At 50.2% G+C, this 18,917-nt stretch overlaps 1 protein-coding gene across 1 annotated transcript; it reads right to left on the minus strand.

Moving 5' to 3' along the window:
- Igfbp5 (insulin like growth factor binding protein 5) lies at positions 1–16,937 on the minus strand. The gene is made up of 4 exons (XM_052749825.1): positions 15,822–16,937; positions 5,880–6,109; positions 5,145–5,264; positions 1–4,462 (listed from the first exon to the last, which is right to left on the minus strand). The coding sequence occupies exons 1-4, from the start codon at positions 16,153–16,155 to the stop codon at positions 4,331–4,333; spliced, it is 816 nt and encodes a 271-aa protein (XP_052605785.1). The 5' UTR covers positions 16,156–16,937; the 3' UTR covers positions 1–4,330.
- Positions 16,938–18,917: the final 1,980 nt, after the last annotated feature.

Genomic DNA, 18,917 nt, shown 5'->3' on the forward strand with positions numbered 1-18,917 from the left:
TGCGTTTTTCTTTTTTTATTTCCTTAAGTACAATATGCTAAACAGGAGCCGAGCTCTTCCACACTGGGGTGATTTCTTTTCCCGCATTTTGTTTTGCACAAACTGGTTTGTTGTTTTATTATTTTTTCATCCATTTCACCAGTAAAAAGTACAAGTATTTTTTGTTTTTAAGTTGAAAACAAAACAAAAAAAAAAAAAAAAAGAAGAGAAATCAGAGCTATGGTGTCTGACCGGAACACTACAAAGACCTACAGTAATACGTGCTGTGGTTATTGCTGTTGTAAAAACAAAAATGAAAACAAACAAAAAAAAAAACCAAAACCCAAAACAACCGGTTGACGTCTCGGAATCTGAAGGAGTCTTGTCTGAACTGCGCTATCCGGTGACAGGCTACTGTGTGACGGTGATGACGGTGTTGGAGATGGGGCCGAGGCTGGCAACTAGGGACCAGAGATGTGGGGTGAATGGATGCAGGGTGGCGAGGGACCCCTTCCCCTCTGGCCCTCCACCTTTCTTTTCCCCACTCAGAAAGACTTAACAGCGGAGGCCAGAGTCTGTGAAATGGCTAAAGTCTATACTCCATTAGAAAACCAAGAAAGTATGATAAAAGAGACAAAAACCTAAAAGGGAGAAGAAGGCCGAGTGACAAATGGTGCAAGGATCCTTGCACTTTAGTGGTTTCAAAATAAAGACTGTACAACCCCCAGGCTCCTGGTTGATATAAACCTCGCTCCCTTCTCCTACCATCTTTCAAATCCTAGCCTCCTTTCTCTTGAAAGCCAGAAGGCTAGAGCGTCTCTTCTCCTTGGCTCGTGCCTCTCTCAGGTTGTGGTTACCCACCAAAGCCCTCTAGGGGTCTAAGGGAGTGGAAGGACTGCTGCCCTGCCTAGGAAGGGCAGGGGGTTTGGAGGTTGCCATGGCAACCGGATCTTCTAAGGAGCTTGGTGGTGAGGATGTTGCCATGGAGAGAGATCTTGGTAGGGACAGGGTCTTGGAGGGAGAAGAGACCACAGAAGGTCTCCTCAGACTCCTGTGGGGCAGATGTTCCCAAGCCTTGTCTGTCTAGGCCTGGCCGTCAGAGAAACATAGTGTCTTCTCCTCCCCAGGTTCCCTGCTCTGTTCTGGATGGTCAAGACTGTCTGGGGTGGAGAATCGGTCCTGGCTAGGCCTCTTTTAGCTAACCTGGCAGTAGTGGGAGAAGAGAGCAATCTTTCCTACTGCTTGAGGGAGGCGTTTGTCAAAAGAGAATGGAAGAAGCCTTCCAAGGGGAGTGGGGGTGGGGACAGGTACCACTTAGACCTATGGCTGTGGATAAATCCAGATTAGAGGCCTCTAATGGAGCCAAGGGCTAGCCTGGAGCCAAGAAGCTTCTTGCTCAGGGCATGGTGGGGCCATTGCAAGCCTACCTTCTCTCCCTGTGACATGGCGAAGGGCACCGCTCTTCTCTCAGTGACCCCATTCCCCTGGTCTCTCTATCCAGACCTCCCATTTGGAAGGTTTAATTCCATCTGCCTGTTAAAGGCAAGCTTCCTCTAGGGAGAGCTTAACTGCCTAGACATGCCTCTCCCTCTAAGCAGTGGAGAGACTCACAGGTTTCGGGGTGCCGGCTGAAGTGGGGAAGGCCAAAGTGTCTGTACAATGTCCTCCATCCGTGGCTCACAACAAAGAGTCCATGTAAGGGGCAGAGGCTCATTCAAGGTCCAGCAAGTAGTGGGGTAAAGAGAACACCCCCGCTCAGGAGTCAGGTCCAGACCCGAGAGGGGTAGGCGAGTAAGCAGTTCCTGGCTCAGTCTTTTCTTAGGGGTAGTGGTACCCCAATATCCACTTGGCAAATCCCAGTCATACGACTGCTCAAGATCCAGAGAAATAATGGCAGAAAAAGAGCGTCATGGAGAAGGGTTAGGATACTGGCCTAAGACGTATTGGAGTGGGAGTTGGGGGCTGGGGACATTGTGCAGGGAGATGGGTGCACTGACCCTGCAGGTCTGGGAAGTCCTTATACTGCCATCCCCATCAGACCCTTTGTCTTATGAAGATCAACTACCTCTTCCATCCCCAGCCAACTGTCCTGTCCAGGCAATAGGAGGAGACATCCCCTAAGCTCCATAGCCATCTATTTCCTATCAGTCGACATACTTCTCTTCCTTGGCTGTCCCTTTTGGATGCTCCAAGTTCAGCGTTGGAGGGGGCCTCAACTATGCCATGCCATCAAGAAAGAGCAAAGAGCTGTGTCCACAGCACAAAAGGGGCCTCCTGTACCAATGTCGTAGCCCCCTTTCCTGGCAGGCTATCTTCAGTCCTCGAGGACAGTCCTAAGCCACCCCTTTGTTGAAGAAGCCAGTGGACAACAAAACTTCTTCTTGGATCAAAATCTGGCTGGCCAATGACAACAGCCATGAAGATCTATGCCTGAGTTGTCCTGGGCTTTCTGCCATGCCATCCTCCACTTCAGAGAGGGCGTATGGATGGGGCAGAGTCGACGGAGCGCTTGGCTTGAAAGATTCTTTGGCCTCAGTCCCTTCTTATGGGCTGAAGTTGACCTGAAGTTGTGGCGTCCGGGGCGCATCCACTTGTCCCTTTAATACTCAGTCAGGCTATTGATCCTCGTTTTCAACCATGCGTCTCAGGTCTAGATCCTGCCTCAATTACCCACCATCTGGGCTCTGTGATTGAATTGAGCTCATTTTTACCTCAGAGACACCCCCCCTACTCCCATCTTCCTCTCAAATTCCAGATGATTTACTAGCTGGGAGAAACCAAGAGAAATTCTATCAGCATTTCCCGCTTTCTGTCTCTTTCCTGTCCCCCAGCCCCTAGTTCCTGCTCCATCTTCTACTTCTCTCTGTGGAAGCCCTGCCCCTACCCCACTGCCTCATCCTTGGCCATCTCTCATGTCTGTTTCTCTCTAATCTGTCAGCCTGGCATCTGAGGGAGGCTTTCAAAATACATTTCTGAACAGATAGAAGGAAAGGCCTGGGCAGGCCAGTGGGTGAAAGATGGATCTGGTGGGCTTATGTATCATGGTACAAGACAGTTACTTCCCAAGGGCTGGAAGGCTGAAATGGGATGACCCGGCTGAATAGTTGATGCACGACTGGGTGCTGGCAGCTACCTGGCTTGGTGGACACATTTAAACACAGGTTGGGAATCATGAGTAGATCCAACACCGTGTCCCACAAAAGAGCCAAACTTGTAACTCACAGGACAGGCTGCCCAGAAGCACGCAAAGCTAGTGTTCTGGGTTGTATTAGTTGACTATGGATTTTTCCCAGAATGAGGAAGATCTTCAGTGCTCTAAAGAAACGACTTTGAAGAGGTAATGCAAAACTTTGAAAGAAAAGAGGAGGGGGAAAAATAAAGAAAATAGATTTATACGCCTATATACGTCTACATGGAGCCTTGTAGGTAAGTACAAGCCCCTTTGCTGTCTCCGCCAATCCTCCTCCTCCACAGAGGCTGCTGGGCTAGCTTTGAGTCTAGTGAAATCAAGGGCTGGAGCCACATCCTCCCGAATGTTTGCTGTCACCCTGGAAAATCAAGTCTTTCCAGTGTTTGGGGGTAGGTACTGATTTCTAAAAAAAAAAAAAAAAACTTCCATCAAGAGTAAAATTTGTACACGGATCGAGTTCACTCATCCGATTGCGGGGGCGGGGGAACCTCTCAGCAATCACTCGATCTCCATTGTTTTCAGAGGGATGGAATGCATTTTAGTGTTCATAAATTTGGGGGTGAAACCACCCTGCATGGGTAAGAGGGGAGGCGGGACAGGGGTCTAGCCATCCGTCGGCTGGCTGGAGGAAGTGACAGACCCGAGAGAGAGGCGCTGATATGTCTGGTTGTTTCTTTCCTCGCTGTGACCAGTCTAAACCGGGTGTCACTGAATGCCGCACTTTTGAGTGTCCCAACCTCTCTCTGACCTCTGGCCAGGGCTGGAAGTGAAGGACAGATCCAGCCCTGGTGGTGGTGCCCTCTCTGTCTCTCCGTTTTTCTTTTTCTCTCTGTAACCCTATCGGTCTCTCCTCTTTCTACGCCAATGCTCGTCTTTCCACCTCTCGGTCCCTCTTGCTCCTTCCTCTTCTTCCCTTCTCTGTCCATTCATCTTGCTTAAAAAAAAAAAGAAAGAAAGAAATACATTTTTGGGGGGTTGGGGTGGGGGGGAGTGTCTCCTTAGCCCTTGCTAGAGATTCCGAGGTCCTCAGTTTCCTCAAATATATATGCATATATATTTCCCCTAAATGAGATGAAATGAGTGAACGTCCTGGGGTGGAGGGAGGCGCTGACTGGAGTCGGGGCTGGGGATAGGAAAGGGGGGAGGATGGGAGGGGACGCGTCACTCAACGTTACTGCTGTCGAAGGCGTGGCATTGAAAGTCCCCATCGACATATTCCATGCCTGGCAGCTTCATCCCGTACTTGTCCACACACCAGCAGATGCCACGTTTGCGGCCACGGGAAGGCTTGCACTGAAGGAAGAGTCAACAGGCAGTGAGAGCGCGGCACCCTGAGGCCCTCTTCTTGTCTGACTTTCCCCCTCTACTTGAGAATTGAAAGGGGGTACACCCTTAGACAGCTCTTGGGTTTTGGTGTCTCCATCTTATGGGAGAACCCAGAGAAAATTGTTAGTTCAGGCATCCTGCCCTGCAGTAGGTCCTGCAATCGCCCTTTGGACATTCACTTTGGGACCACCCACCTCACATCCTCCAGGGATCAACGAGAGAGGACCCTGGCCATCAAAATAGGAACCATCATCGCTCTGTGGCACTACCATGTGCCAGACACAGCTTAAGTTGGGTCACGTGGCAGGAGTTGTTCTAAGTGCTTTGCAAAGATGTACCACTGACTTTCCTCCATCAGGGTGATGGTGACTGTTAGTCCCCATATCACATGAAAAACTAAAGACACAGGGGTTTTAAATACCTAGTTTTAATACCTGGGCCAAGGGGTCACAACTAGAAGTGACAGGGTCGAGATATGCCCCATGGAGATCTTGTTTGTAACTTAACTTAGATTAGGGGTCCCTAATATATAATATAGGTATTGTCAAGGTCACACAGTTAGAAATATAAAGTGCTTGGAGTCCACTCCAGACCTGCCAATCAGCAACCCTAGAGGTGAGGCCCGGGAGCTTGGAACCGCGGCACGTACCTGCTTTCTCTTGTAGAACCCTTTGCGGTCACAGTTGGGCAGGTACACAGCACGGGGCACCATGCGTGGGCTGGCTTTGAGTTCCTGCAGAGAAGCTTCCATGTGTCTGCGGCAGGGGCCCTGTGAAAACAGGAGGGATGAGAGGTCTGGCATGACCCAAGTGGAAACCACTCAGATGTGCCGTCCTGTGACTCATGGGCGGCATCCCAAGGGACTCCAAGGGAAAAATCTATCACCTCTTATCAGAAGCTGTGAAAGTTACTTCCCCCTCTCCTGCCCAGTGCCTCGGTCACACAGTAAGCCCGTGCATAGCCAGGCATACAGCCCTGCTTTCTCATTTGTCTTTCAACTCGCCATCAACTTTTCTACCCTTCCAAGTAATGAAGACACAGGTTGCATGCTCCAGATGTGCTAGGATAGTGTTCAGCCTCTCCCTGGGACTGGCCATAGCTCTAGGGGTCGCATACCTCCTGTGTGCTCACTGTTCTAATAGGCACTTTCTTTGAAAGACTTCTTCTGTTTCCACTTACTTGGCTCAGCCCTCAGTCTGGATAAATAAACTCAAGTTCTCACAAGCACCCTTCCAAATCCTCAGCTGACCCACCATGACCACATTAGGTTCTTAGTTTGGTCTAGCCTATGCATCTTCAGCGTCCATAGATGTTCAAGTAAGTGCAGGTACGATTAGATTGTGGTGGTGGCCAGGGCAAGGAGGAGAGAATCCCTAAGACTCACTTGCTCAGATTCCTGTCTCAATTCAGGCGCAGGGTTGACTCTGGGGTGGGCAGTGTTCTCTGTGCCCCCCACAAACTTAGACTGGGTCAGCTTCTTCCTGCGGTCCTTCTTCACGGCCTCGGCCTTCAGCTCGGAAATGCGAGTGTGCTTGGGCCGGAAGACCTTGGGGGCGTAGGTCTCTTCAGCCATCTCGGAGGTGGTGGGCTCCTCATGCTCGTGAGAGTCTCTCTCTGCAGGGAGATGGAGTCAAAGAATGATCAGCTTCTGAGGCCAGAGAGCAGTGTCTAGAGACCAGGGCTGGAAGGTTTGGGGTCAGAGGCATCGTAGAGGCTCAGAGAGACGTGACGAGGTCTAAGAAAGCAAGAAGGAGGGCAGACTTCATCGGAGGATTCCTGGCCAAGTCTCACTAGCTCATGAGGGAAGGCAGGCTAGAGAGGGAAGGAGGAGGGGCAAGGCCCAAAGCAAGTGAAGGTTATGGGAAACAGTTTGCTGGCTGGCGGCATGGCTCAGGAGATGAGGAAGTGACTAGAGACAGAAGATTGAATTGTCGGGATCTGGAGATCTGGGCCAAGGGAAGAAAACAGGGCCCAACCCAGACATGGACAAGAACAGCCAAGTGTGTCCTCTTAGTAAGCCGGGCTGAGTAGTGAGGGATGTCTGGACTTGGGTGTCTAGCGACAGGGACAGCAGAGGGTGGAGACCATGCTGAGGACAGAGAGACCGGAGAGGCACAAAGCAGGCGGAACTCGGAGGCCTCATCCATCCACACTACCTCCCAGCTGGCCCTGCGCCATGCTCTGGGCCCCGGGAGGCTGGGCATTACTCAGCTCAGTCTGAGAGGGGCCGACAGCTGGCGGGGGCCAGACCAGTTATATATAGGCGCAACTTGGTGACAGAGTCTATACTTAGCTGACTTATGACCTTTAGAAAAAACAAGTAAGACTTTGTTCATGTGTCTGTTAGTCTCTTAGTGCCACCTGTCTAGCCCATCTCAGGACACATTTCCAGTAAGTTCTTTTTCAGTGGTACCTACCATTCTCCTCTCAGCTCCCTGACCTTGCAACCTCAATAGATTATGAGTGGGGAGACCTTAGGTGGCTGTCCCCAGGTGGTGTGTCTAGGACAACCCACAAGAAAACAGGGTATGTAGAGTCAGGAAAGTTTTGGGGCCCAGACTACATCACCTTTGCTATTCAAATACTCAAAAAAAAGAAAAAAGGTCTTGGGAGACCCCCAACATAATAAAATAGGGTGAAGGAAAACTCACACTGTCCCTCAGACACCCAGAAATGGTGACAGCTAAGTATCTCGGATAGGAAAGATGAGGGGAAAGAATTCAAGGAAGTTGGGCTGAGGGGAAATCGATAAGGAAAGAGGCGTTTTTGGAGAAGGCACTGTCGGGTGTCTCCAAACTCCCAGCCCAAAGGAAGATCTGGTGTGAGCGAGGGGAGGGCATCTGGAGATTAAGCAAGCCTCTCCTGGTTAGAAGAGCAGAGGACACCAAGCTCCCAAGCACATGCTCCTCTTGGGCGTGTCAAGCTTAACGCACTAGGTATCGGTTCCTGTTAGGAGGAAGCCGCTGGAGGTTTTCGTGGATCCAGAGGATTTCATCGGGTCGGGTGTTCATGCACGGGTCAGGAAGAGAAACAACTTCTGGAAAAGGAAGATGAGGGGCCGGGAGTACTGGACAGTGCTGGGAGCAGGCTCTCCCTGAGTCAAGTTCAGCGTGGGGCTCTCAGTGCCCCCCTCCCCCCCCAGTGTCTGACTCTACTGTCTCAGAACCTGCTGGGATGTATAATCCCAGGCTGACTGGCCAAGGTGGAATTTAGTACTCTAGGGATTAAAAGAGGATATCTTGGGAGGAAGCCAATTTTCTCGACTGTGGGACTTGGGGACAGAATGCAGGAGGAGGTGTGTCTAGTCTGGCAGCTCTTGGGCAGGTAGAAAAGTAGAGTCAGGGATCTTTCCTTACGGAATTTAAAGGACTTTTTTGCCAACTCTGGGCCTCATAAGTCTGGGCTCCTAGGGGTGCCTCCACTCACTCCCCTCATTTGCAGGCTTCTTGCTTGTGTTAAGGGCAGGCTTAACATTTTGATGTGCCCCCTGGTTTTTGGTACCACTTCACCCCATGGAAGCGAGAAACCTATTACTCAGGCAGTGGGAGAGTCGAGTATCAAGGATACTAATCAGGGTCTTGTGGTCACCTGTAGACTCCGGAGGGACAGTGGGAGCTTGGAGGAGGGCCAGAGCAGAGTCAGGAGGATTAAAGGGCTGGAGAGCAAGCCTGGAACTGGAAGGAATGCCAGCCAATCCCGCTCAGCTGCCTGGTGGCAGAATCATAAACTGGATTTTATTTTTGGAAGGTTGGGCTTTTAGATGAGAGAGAGAGAGAGAGAGAGAGAGAGAGAGAGAGAGAGAGAGAGAGAGAGAGAGAGAGAGAGAGAGAGAGAGAGAGAGAGAGAGCGCAGAGAGAACACACACAGATACCCTGGCTACCCCTGAGTCGTTTCACCAAGAGAAAAAGAACTGAGGTTGCTGAAGGGACGGAGGTGGGGTACAGGAGAACATTTCCAGGAAACTAGCAAGGCTTTTAGAAACAAGCAGGGCCATGCCTCCAGGTGGCCAGTAGGTGGCGCAGGAGACCGAGAACCCCCTCAACTCGTGCCCATACCCAGGGACGATACAATTTGAAAATCTGGCATTTGGGTGTCTCCCCTTCCTGCTACTTTGAGAATCTTATCAATCCATTCTCCCTCTTTGTGTGCCTCCAGCATGCACTGAGAAGGTCGGGGGATGGACAAGAGAGAGCTTGTGTAGGCGTGGAGGACAGTGGGGCCACGGCGTGTGTGTGTGTGTGTGTGTGTGTGTGTGTGTGTGTGTGTGTGTGTGTGTGTGTATGTCCGTGTTCCAGAGTGCTGCTTCTCAGTCAGTGACTGGAAGGCGTACCAAGGTAGAGAAACACACCCAGGCTCTCTCCTCCCTCAAGATGCCCCTGGGAAAGGTTTCTGCAGAGGATGAGAAGTGTGGGGTGCTCAATGTCCTCTTCCTGGAAGTCACTGTGGCAGAGCTTTTAATGTCATGATCTGATCCAACAATTAAGAAACGGGTTTGTGCTGACTAGTTTTATGTTATCCCAGTATTTACCCTGAGGTCTGTTCTGAGTCTGCTGTGGCTCTCTAGCCCTTTGTAATGTGCCTACTCTATCATGAACAAATACAAAAAACCAAAACCAAAACCAAAACCCACCCCAGGGGGCCTCAGTTGCTCACTTCCCATTTCCAGTCCCGCCTCCTCCCCCACCCACCCACCCCCACCCCCCAAGCCACATGTTGTTGGCTGTTACTGTGCTGGACCAGGCAGATACAGGACACTTTCATCATCACAGTAAGTTCTACTAGATAGCGCTGGCCCAGGACACCGGTCAGTGTCTGGATAGGGACAGAAATAGTCAGGCTAAATGCTCTGCCCCCTCCTGGCCTCGTCTCGTCTCTCAGCCAATAGGCAGCCTCCTGCTCTTTGCTGCAACCAAAGGCTTCTGGGAGAGCCAGAAACTTGCTGCTCATGTCCCCCAAAAATGTAAGACGTGTTTCAGTCTCCCCAAATCCGACTGCTTCCCAGATGCAGATGGATGCTAATTAGCTCAATGGCACTGTGTGAGTGCATTTGCATACAGAGAAAGGGAGGAGGGAGTCTGGCCCACAGCAGCATCTACCCAGCCCCAAGCTCTCTCCAGAAGATCCCCGGAAGATACCATTTTCTTTTCCTCTGTGGTCAGTAATACAGGTAGTCTCTACGGATTTTAACAATCAGAATGATGGGCTGAGCTTCCCAGAGGAAAACAAATGTACACATCTGTAGCCTAAGGTGGGAGGTGGCCAGAAGGGCTCATTTAATTTCAAATGGCTTAACTTTAGATTTTGAAACAGCTTGCTCACTGGGAATGTTTCAAGTGTGTTTGAAACAACATACCGTAAACTTTATGACCCAAATATATACATCTGTATATATATATATATATGTATATATGTATAATATATATGTAAAATGACATTAAAATCGTCTAAATTGAAGTCTTACATTGTAAATATAAAAAGATGTCATGGATTTCCAAGACAGTATATGAAAGAATATTGATGATTTCATTATCATTGTTTGGGTACATGTTGAGATGATAATATTTTGGGTATGTTCCGTTAAAACACACAACTAAAATGAACTTCCTCTGTTTCTTTTTAACCTTTGAAAATCTTGGATGCTAGAATAGATAATAAAAATGGTGGCCCCCGGAAAACGAAACGGTGTGTACGCATGCGGCTCGTGCTAGCTTTCAGTCGAATGAGCTTTTTATTCTAGACGCCTGCAGGGGACACACCTGTAGCGGGGGATGGAGAGATGTTACAGCCCCGATGGTACAACTTAGAGTTCAAATAACCAGAACCCATCTAAAGCCACACACTGGCAGAGACATCACCTGAGGCCCTGTTCTGAGGGCATTTTTAGTGAAGGCTTTAGGGGTTGTCGAGGGATGGGGGGTGGGGGTGGGGAAAGGCCGTTTATCTGACAGTTAAAGTTGAGGCCTAAAGTGTAAGATAACCTATTTGGTTGAGCCTTAAGGCTCCGCTGGCAGGTCCTACTGGGAAGGTGGGCTGGTGTCCTTTGCCTATTTCCCCAGTAACCCCAGAGGGAAAGCTTCCTCAGCCCCTGGGCAGGTTAGGGCGGCTCTTGGCATAGCCTCAGATTAACCTGGACCCCCAGCTGTAACCTCTCAGCCGAAGGCAGGCCTGCTGAGAAGCCTGTACATCGCTGGCTCATGAGTTGATCTTTATCAGCCTTTGTGGTAGATGGTCCCTCCTCTTTGTGACGTAGAAACCCTGTAGTCACCTGTATCACCCCATCCTACCTCGGGTCTCATCACCCTGCTTGCCAGCTCCCGGGAAGGCCTGTGCCATGGGGGCAGGTTACCATGGGCAGTAGACCACTGAGGTACTATGTTCTTCGGAGAGACAGGAAGCAGGGGCAGCCACAGGGCTGCAAGGGCCTGTCAGGAGAGCTCCCTGTGTTCAGGAAATGAGGTTTGGCCCGCAGAGCTGGAGGCTGTGCTGAATACCATTCCTTCAAAACCCTCCTTGCTCACTTCCTCCGACCAAACCACTGGCCTGAAAAAGGGACAGAGGAAACCCCGAGAGCAAGAAGGTGTGAGAGCCTCTACTTTTGGGTCATTTCATTGCCTCTCCAGTCCACAAAATAAAGCATCCCTAAGTGGAGGGTTTTTCTTTCACTTTCAGAATACCTACCCCTGGAGGGGAGCATTTGGCAATGTTGGCCAAAGGTCTGGGTTAGACCAGGTTAGACCAGGCCCAGGCAAGAAAGAGCCCGGGTGATGACTGAACGAGCCAGAAATAGCAGGACAGAGCACCACAACTCCTCGTGAGGAGCCGGATTCAAGTCCTGACCACCCCAGATCTTGTCTAGGGCAAGTGGCTTCCTGTCTCAGGTTCCGTTGTCCTTATCTGTAAAGTGAGGGCCGTGACCACGATGGCAGCTGTGGGTCTCTTCTAGCTTTAATGTTCTTTGGCTGATATCCGGACAATTCCTGGAGAGAAGCTAGGGAACAGCTAAGCCATGTGGCCAGGCAGGAAAGACCACTTCTCCTTACAAACAAATGTCTAGTTACTCATCTGGATTTATGTTGTTGTTGGTGTTTTTTTTTTTTTTTTTTCCAAAGAAATAAGTGACATCATAATAGAAATCATGGCTGTGGGAGGGAAGCAGGCATCCGTACCTGCTTCCTTGGCTATTTGCTTATTTATTTCTGCAGACATGTGACCAGTCTTACTGCTCTGAATAGCCTCCCCAGCTTGGAATTTAAGGACAGTCTGAGAATTGCTACTTTGCTTACAACTAAATACAACTACATACTACAACTAAATACAACTAACTACAATGAAATAAAACCCCTCCCACTTGCCTATTTATGACTTCTTGTAACCCCACCCCCCCATCTCCATCCCCACCCCCACCCTGGCTTGGTAGGGGGTGTCCTCTGTTCATACTTGGTTGTGTGCAGCCCTTCCAGCTTCTGAACGTGGTGTGGCTCTGGAGGGTCATAATCCCTTCTTTAAATTTTAATTTTTCTTCACATTAAATACTTGGAAGGTTTCATAGGCATTAACTGTTCAGGTACAAAGAAAAACTTTTTTTTTTTTTTTTTTTTTTTTTTAATAAATCCTCCCTTCCGTCTTTGTCCTCCTCCCTGAATTAAGAGACCAGGACGGGGTCAGCACGCTTCCATGTCCTCTGCTCTGACCCGCTCAGTGACCTCTGGCTGGAGGGTCAGCCTGGCCCTGGCCCGTGCAGCTGCGGGCCCACCTGCTTGCTCAGATGTAAAAAACTCCTGCCCTCGGGGGATGCCTCAGAGTCTGGGGAGTGGGAGTGGGGGAGGGGAGGGTATTGAAGGGGAAAAAAAAAGGGGACTTGAAAAGAAAAGGCGCTTCACTGGGCCAGCTGTGCTGGCTCCTCCAGGCCTTGCTGACGCAGCAGAAAGATGGGGGCAAAGGCAAGAAACGTCAAGTTAGAGCACCATGCTCCGATTATGGGCCCAGCTCTCCGTTCCGCTTGGCCTCAGCAGAGCCAGCTCTCACAGACTTGCTTCAAAGGGAGGCTGGTGCGGTGGGACAGGAATCTGGCTCTTTTCAATTTTCCATGATCTTGTTCAACCCAGACATGGATTTGGCCAAGAAGCCTTTACTCTGGATTGACTTCAGAGTGGCATTTGGACCAGGGTTGGAGCTGAAGCCATGCGGATGGAGGCTAAACCCCTCCAAGTAGCAAAGGCTGAATTCATTTTCTTTTAGGTAATGTCCTCTTCCCCTTTCTTGCCCAGAAGCACATTTCATGTTTCTCTTTGCCTTATTTCTCAATGACAGGATTGATATTTACAGCCCTCTACTCCCTACATCTCAGATTTCACGTCTCGGCTAGCCCAGGAGACACTATCCAGACCCTCCAGTATGCTGGACTCCCACCACCAAAGAAAGCCACAGGCCCTTTCTAGACACAGCCCTCAGCAAAGCCTGCGCCTTCCTTGACCCACTGAAGCTCACTTTTATTTATTGCTCTTGGCCCTAGAAACTCTTTTCTCCCTCGTCCCTTTAGCCTCGCACACACTGCCCTCTGTTTCTATATCTATCTCTGGCCCCAGAACTGGCCAAAAGAAAATGCTGGGCCAGGCGCGCTCCCAAGCACCGGGCGATCTCTAGGCCACGCCCTCTCCAGTTGCCAAGCAACGCACCCAGCAAAACGCTGGTCTCCGCCTGCCTGCATACGCCTCCCTCTCCCGAAGCTTTGGCTGCCTTCCACCTCACTCTCCTCCGCTCCTCACTTCTCATTCTAGAAACACACTGTGCTGGGGGTGTTACATAATGCAAATAATATATGAATATATAATATGTACTTTTGGTTGCATACCAAATATGAATACAGTATATGTATATTATAGCTTGCATCCGCGAGAGAAGAGGTTATGTCCACGCTCACACTACTCAGATTTTGATGGTGGGGGAGGGGGCCTAGGGAGCAGGAATTTCTTCTAAAGGACCCAGAGGACATCCCCCCTCTCTTTACTATCCATTTTCCTCTCTTTAAGAATGACGTCACCTTTAGCTTTTTTTTTTTTTTTTTTTAAAGGGATCCAGCTAATGGCTCTCGGGTTGAAGGATCTTCTCCCAGAGCCCGCTCCCATCCGAGAGGAAAGCATCAACCTTCGCCGCTGTGGACAGCAGCCAGGGCGCAACCGCAGCCCGCTAGGCACCTGCCTGAGGCGGGCTGGGGTCGGGGAGAAGCGTTGGGGTCGGGGAGAGAGCGAGAAGAGGGGGCTGCTTCGAGTTGGCTGTTGAAGGTGAGACTGAAGCAGCTGCAGAGAATTCTAAAGCGACCTGGCGCGGAACAAACCCCCCCCCCCCCCGTGTACTTGTGTGCGTGCATATGTGCACGCGGGCGCGTGCACTGGGTTGGCTTGGGAAGTTGGAGGCTGCCGCTCTGCTGGCCCAGCATTTGCGCGCGCGCGTGCGCACACATCTCCTCGCCCAACTACTCCCTATGAATTACACGGCTGGGCAAATAAAAGTGGGGCCCGGATACTGCGGAGTCATAACTTGCTCACTTAAGCAGTGATGGGATTGCTAGCCACAGCCCTTGTCTCCAAGCCAGGTAATGATTTCCTACCGTTTCGGCGGGCAGGAATACTGCAAAAATAACCCGGAAAATTGGTCTCTGGGGCTTCTGAGGTTTGTACGCCCCCCTCTTTTTCCTGATGCAACTTCTTGTGACAGCCAAAACCTGCACTTCCCGGGGAGAGATGCTGAGCTCTGTCCTTAGGTCCTTAGTTTGCATTTAAAATTTTTTTTTTTAAATTACAAAACTCCTCACGTTGGAGTGCTTGGGAATAATGGAGGACGACAGGTAGTGAGAAGGCCTTTGTCTTCGTAAGGAACTGCACCAAATAAACATTTAGCCAAGTCTTAACCTCTTCTAGCTCAGATTTTGTACATCGCTGATTTATATATATATAGTTTATATATGTATTTATATATGTATGTATATATATATATATATATATATATATATATATATATGAATGAGAAGATAACTCCCCAGAGAAATCTTACTTGAAGCAGAACTGTTCTGACTGAACAAGAGACTCTGCCAGTCATTTAAACCATAGACTCCAGGCACACAGAACTTGAAGGCGGGGCAAGAGAGGGCGGGGCCAGAAGGGGCGGGGTAAGCGGAGGGGTGGCTCCCAGTACATGGTCTTCCTGTCTCCGCCCCTTGAATTTTGCATTCTGCGTTTCCAGGGCCCCTCAGGCATTCAGCCACACTCACTTTTAGTCTGGTTTAAGTGATTGGGGGTGGTGGGGTGGAGGTGGGGGGGGTGCTTGGGTGGAGTGGAGTGGGGAGAAAGGGAGGGGAGAATAGAGAGGGCAAGCATCCATTGGGAACTTGAGGATGTCTTCAAACCTATGTCCATTTTTTTTTTTTAATCTTAGGTAAAATCTGAATTCAGGAGGGGAAAAAAATCATTAGATTCAGGGGCGAATAATCAGCACAGAACACCAGACCCTTTTCACGCTCTACCCCACGCCCTATCCCAGCACTCTTGAAGTATTCTTTCTCTTCCTGGGAGGAAAATAAAAGACACGTTTTACAGCCTTATGTGTTTTTTACCATCGATCATATTCATATCAATTTAAAAGCAGCAAGTGTACATGTGGGTGAGGTCTCAACACCTCTACCCAAAAGGCATTAGTTATCAAGATGTAGGGCGTATGTGTGTGTGCGTGTGTGTACACTCGCGTGCACCCCTGACCAAGTAAGAATGGAGGGATAGATAAGTCTGGAGGCAACAGGATGGGGTGCGGGGCTTGGAGGGAATCAAGGTAGAGTTAGCTTCAAAGATGCGTAACGCAATCCAGGCCCCAATTAAAGTGACCTTTTAACAAAAAGATTTTTTTTTTTTTTAAAGTTTAGGGAGAAAAGTATGGGGGTGGGGTGGAGAAGGGAGTTGATAATTTAACCTGTTCTTTTTCAGAGTGGGTACACTGGATTTGGACTTTGAGACTCAATAGGAGCTCAGGAGTCAGGATTGCCACGAGTTAGGAGTGGGGGAGGGCCGGGCTCGGGTGGAGGCTGAGAGGGGATGGAGCGCAAACTGTAAGAGGCTGGGTTAGACAGACGCCTAGGACAGCAGGATCTGCCAGGAGGGCTCCAAATCCGAGGTGCAAGGACCCACCCATCTACTCCCAGGAGCTACCCGGGTCGTGTCTAAGCCACTTGCTGCGCAAAGCGCTTGGGTCCCAACCCTTCCCGGATCCCCACCCGTCCAAGTCCCCCCACCCACTCCCCGCCGGTGTGCGATGCAGCTGACACCCCGGGAGCGCTTACCTATCTTGGTTTGCTCGCCATAGCTCTTCTCGTTGAGGCAAACGCCGCGGCCGTGCAGCAGGGCATGCAGCGGCTTCTCCTCATCCTGCCGGGGGAGGCAGCGCAAACCTTGGGCGCAGCGCTCAGTGTAGACGCCACACGACTGCCCCTCCGCCAGGGCGCAAGTCATGCAGCAGCCGCAGCCGGGCTCCTTGACCAGCTCGCAGCCCAGAGGGCTGGGGGGACACATGGACAGAGCTTTCTCATCGCAGGGCTCACAGTGCACGAAAGAGCCCAGGGCTTGAGCCTGCCCGGCATAGGCGGCCAGCAGCAGGAGGACCGCGCTGAGCACCATTTTCTCGGAGTCTCGCTTTACCTTGGGGCGGGGCAGGAGAGCGAGAGTGCGTAGAGAAAAGGGCCAGGAGGGCTCCCGGAGATTTTTTTTTTTTTTTTTATCTCTTGCAGGTAGAGCAGGTGCCCTCCCCCAAACACTTGCAAAATGTGAGGCAAGGAGGATTCAGGTGCCTGCACGCAAGTCCCAATTGCAAGGATTAAAGACTTGCAACAGGTTGGGGGTGAAAAAAGGAGGCGCGCCAGGTGCACGCAGAGTGAGCGGAGACCGAAGAAACCCCCAGGCGGGATCGGGTCAGAATTGCAGAGGTGGGGGGGACCACAGAATTGCTCACCCCAAAGCAACAGAAATAATGAGCTTGGAGGCTGTGGAAATAAATGGGGGTGATGAAGAAAAAAAAATGGACTTGGCTTATTTTTTTTTCCTTGTTGCTTAAAGTCTAAAACGCACCCCCACTCCTCTCCAAGCCTCTGCTGCGAGCAGCGCCGCCGCTGCCGCAGAACAGGTAAGAGGCGTCGGCAGCTGCCAAGAAGATGGGGGAAAAAATGTTGAAATCAAGAGAAAAAAAAAATCAGCAAAACTCCAAACCTGGACCCTAACACCTCTTGTCTCCTACTCGGCCACCACCTCTTCGAAACCCGCAGGTTCTGCGTGAAGTCCGGAGAAGGGTGCAGACCGAGGAGGAGGATAATGAAAAGGAACAAAAAAAAAGGGAAAAAGCCCAAACAGCTCTGCGGCTCTTTGCTAGCTCTTTTTACCCCCCGGCAGAAGTTTCCAAAGAGACTGCGGGCTCTGGTCGAGCAGGCGCTTTTAAACAGACGGCCCCTGGCTGCCAGCCAGTTATAGCTGCAATCCGAGCTCCCCAACACCCAACCCATGCAAGGATGCCAAGGAGCTTTGCAGCACAGACTCACACGGGGTGGGGGTGGGGAGAGGCCTTCTAGACACACGGGGGCTCCCCTTCGCTCCCTGAACGGTGCCCTCCGCCCCACGGAATGTACGAGAAGGGCTTGGGGGACAGACTGGAGCTACCGAGAGCCGGGAGAAGGTGGAGGGAGGAACAGCCGATAGTAATCTTCAAGAGCTGGCTTGAATACAATGGAGTGACTCGGTCCCCCCACAACTAGCCGGGACACTGGCTGTCAGGATTCACATTTTCTTTTTAGCCATGTATACCCCGTCCCCCCGTTCCCCCGTATCCCCCCCCCCGCCCCTGAAGTCCTTTCCAACCTTTAGAAAAAAAAGCGTCTAAGTGACCACTGAAGGTTTGTGTGTTGTGTTTGGGGGACAAGTAATGCACACTAGCCGGTGAAGGGTGTTGGGACGAATTTAAAGGGAAAAAGAGGAGGGGTGGGGTAGATTCTTCCCTCATCAAAAGTCGGGGAAAAGGGATTAAGGCGAGAGCTTGCGGTCGCTGTTGTTCTGGTGGGGTACTGATTTTAGTTATATTCAGTGGTCATTTTCCTTCACTTACATAGCTGACCAGAGAAGCTCATGGGTGTGTGTTTTACGTGCACTTTCAAGAAGGGCTACCCATCCAGTGTTGTTTGTAGTAGTGACTGAGACTGGAAGAAATCTTGTGGGCTGTCAGTATTATCTGGTGTCTAAGGTGTCCTTGCCATGGACACCTTAAATGTCCTTTTAAATGAAAGGAAGGTAGACGAGTGATAACCTTCTTGGGGTTACCAAGGAGCTATTTCTGTGGGGTAGGCTGTTCCTGGAGCGATGGGGTGCCACACTGCAGGAAACCTTGTCCTAAGGTTCATTCGTGCAAAGGAATACTGCTCAGGGTAGGACCTTGTGACCTGCACAGGAGAAATCCGGACCCAGGACCACACCATGCCGCTTGGAACCCCAGATCGCTGGTTGGCACTAGGGGCCATTCTTTCCTTAGGAAAATGAAAGAAAAACTAATGCGTGAAAGAAGTGATGGTCTTAGCTTGCTTTTTGAAAATGAATTTGACATGATGGGTGGGCTGTAGACTGCCCACCACAGATAATAAAGAAATAACCAAGTGACTATCTCTGGGGAATTCTTGGGGTGGGGATTTTGCCTTTTCTCTAAGCTCCTTCCTCCTTTGCTAAGCACTCTATTCTTTTAGAAAAGGGGCTGCATTTCATGAATTTTGCCACTAGACTGCACCCTTATCTATGATAAGAATTCTTTCTGGAGGACTGCTTTTGAGAAAAGATTTCCCTTGCTAGCTCTATTTGGCAGCATCTCTCCTGGTGCCGTCCACACACTCCCAGGTCCTGATCCATATTCTCAAGTCTCTGTTTGCCAAAAGGCACATCCTAAAACAAGTCCGGAAGTTTAGTGCTTTGGCACCTATTGCCAAAGGAGTTTTAGGTGTTGGCTAGGAGACAGAGGAAGAGCGGTGTGCACTGACTTTTAAAAAAAAAAAAAAAAAGTGGGAAGGTTTGTTCCAAGTGTTTGTCTCTACTGTTGGAAGGCTTGGTGATGCAGGGAGCAAATCAATGTTGAAAAACTGAATTGGGATGTTATAGACGCAAAAGCGATCAACTGCCATTTTCTCATTCGAATCGAGTTCAGGTGAGAAGAGTGGTAATGCACGGAGGGGATGGCGTGGAGATGGGTTCAGCTCGGCTCGGGGTAGCATTTGAGATAAGTTGGAAAACTAGGTTCTTTTGAGGGACCCTAAATTACCCAGTTCCTGTCATCCTGCACTCTCAAAAGATGGCCTCCAGTGACACCTTTTTTTTTTTTTTCCCCCTTAGCTAACTTCTTGTGACTGGAAAATACA

Source organism: Peromyscus californicus, unplaced genomic scaffold (assembly GCF_007827085.1).
Source record: "Peromyscus californicus insignis strain IS unplaced genomic scaffold, ASM782708v3 Scaffold_21__1_contigs__length_65335640, whole genome shotgun sequence".
Lineage (NCBI taxonomy): Eukaryota > Metazoa > Chordata > Mammalia > Rodentia > Cricetidae > Peromyscus > Peromyscus californicus.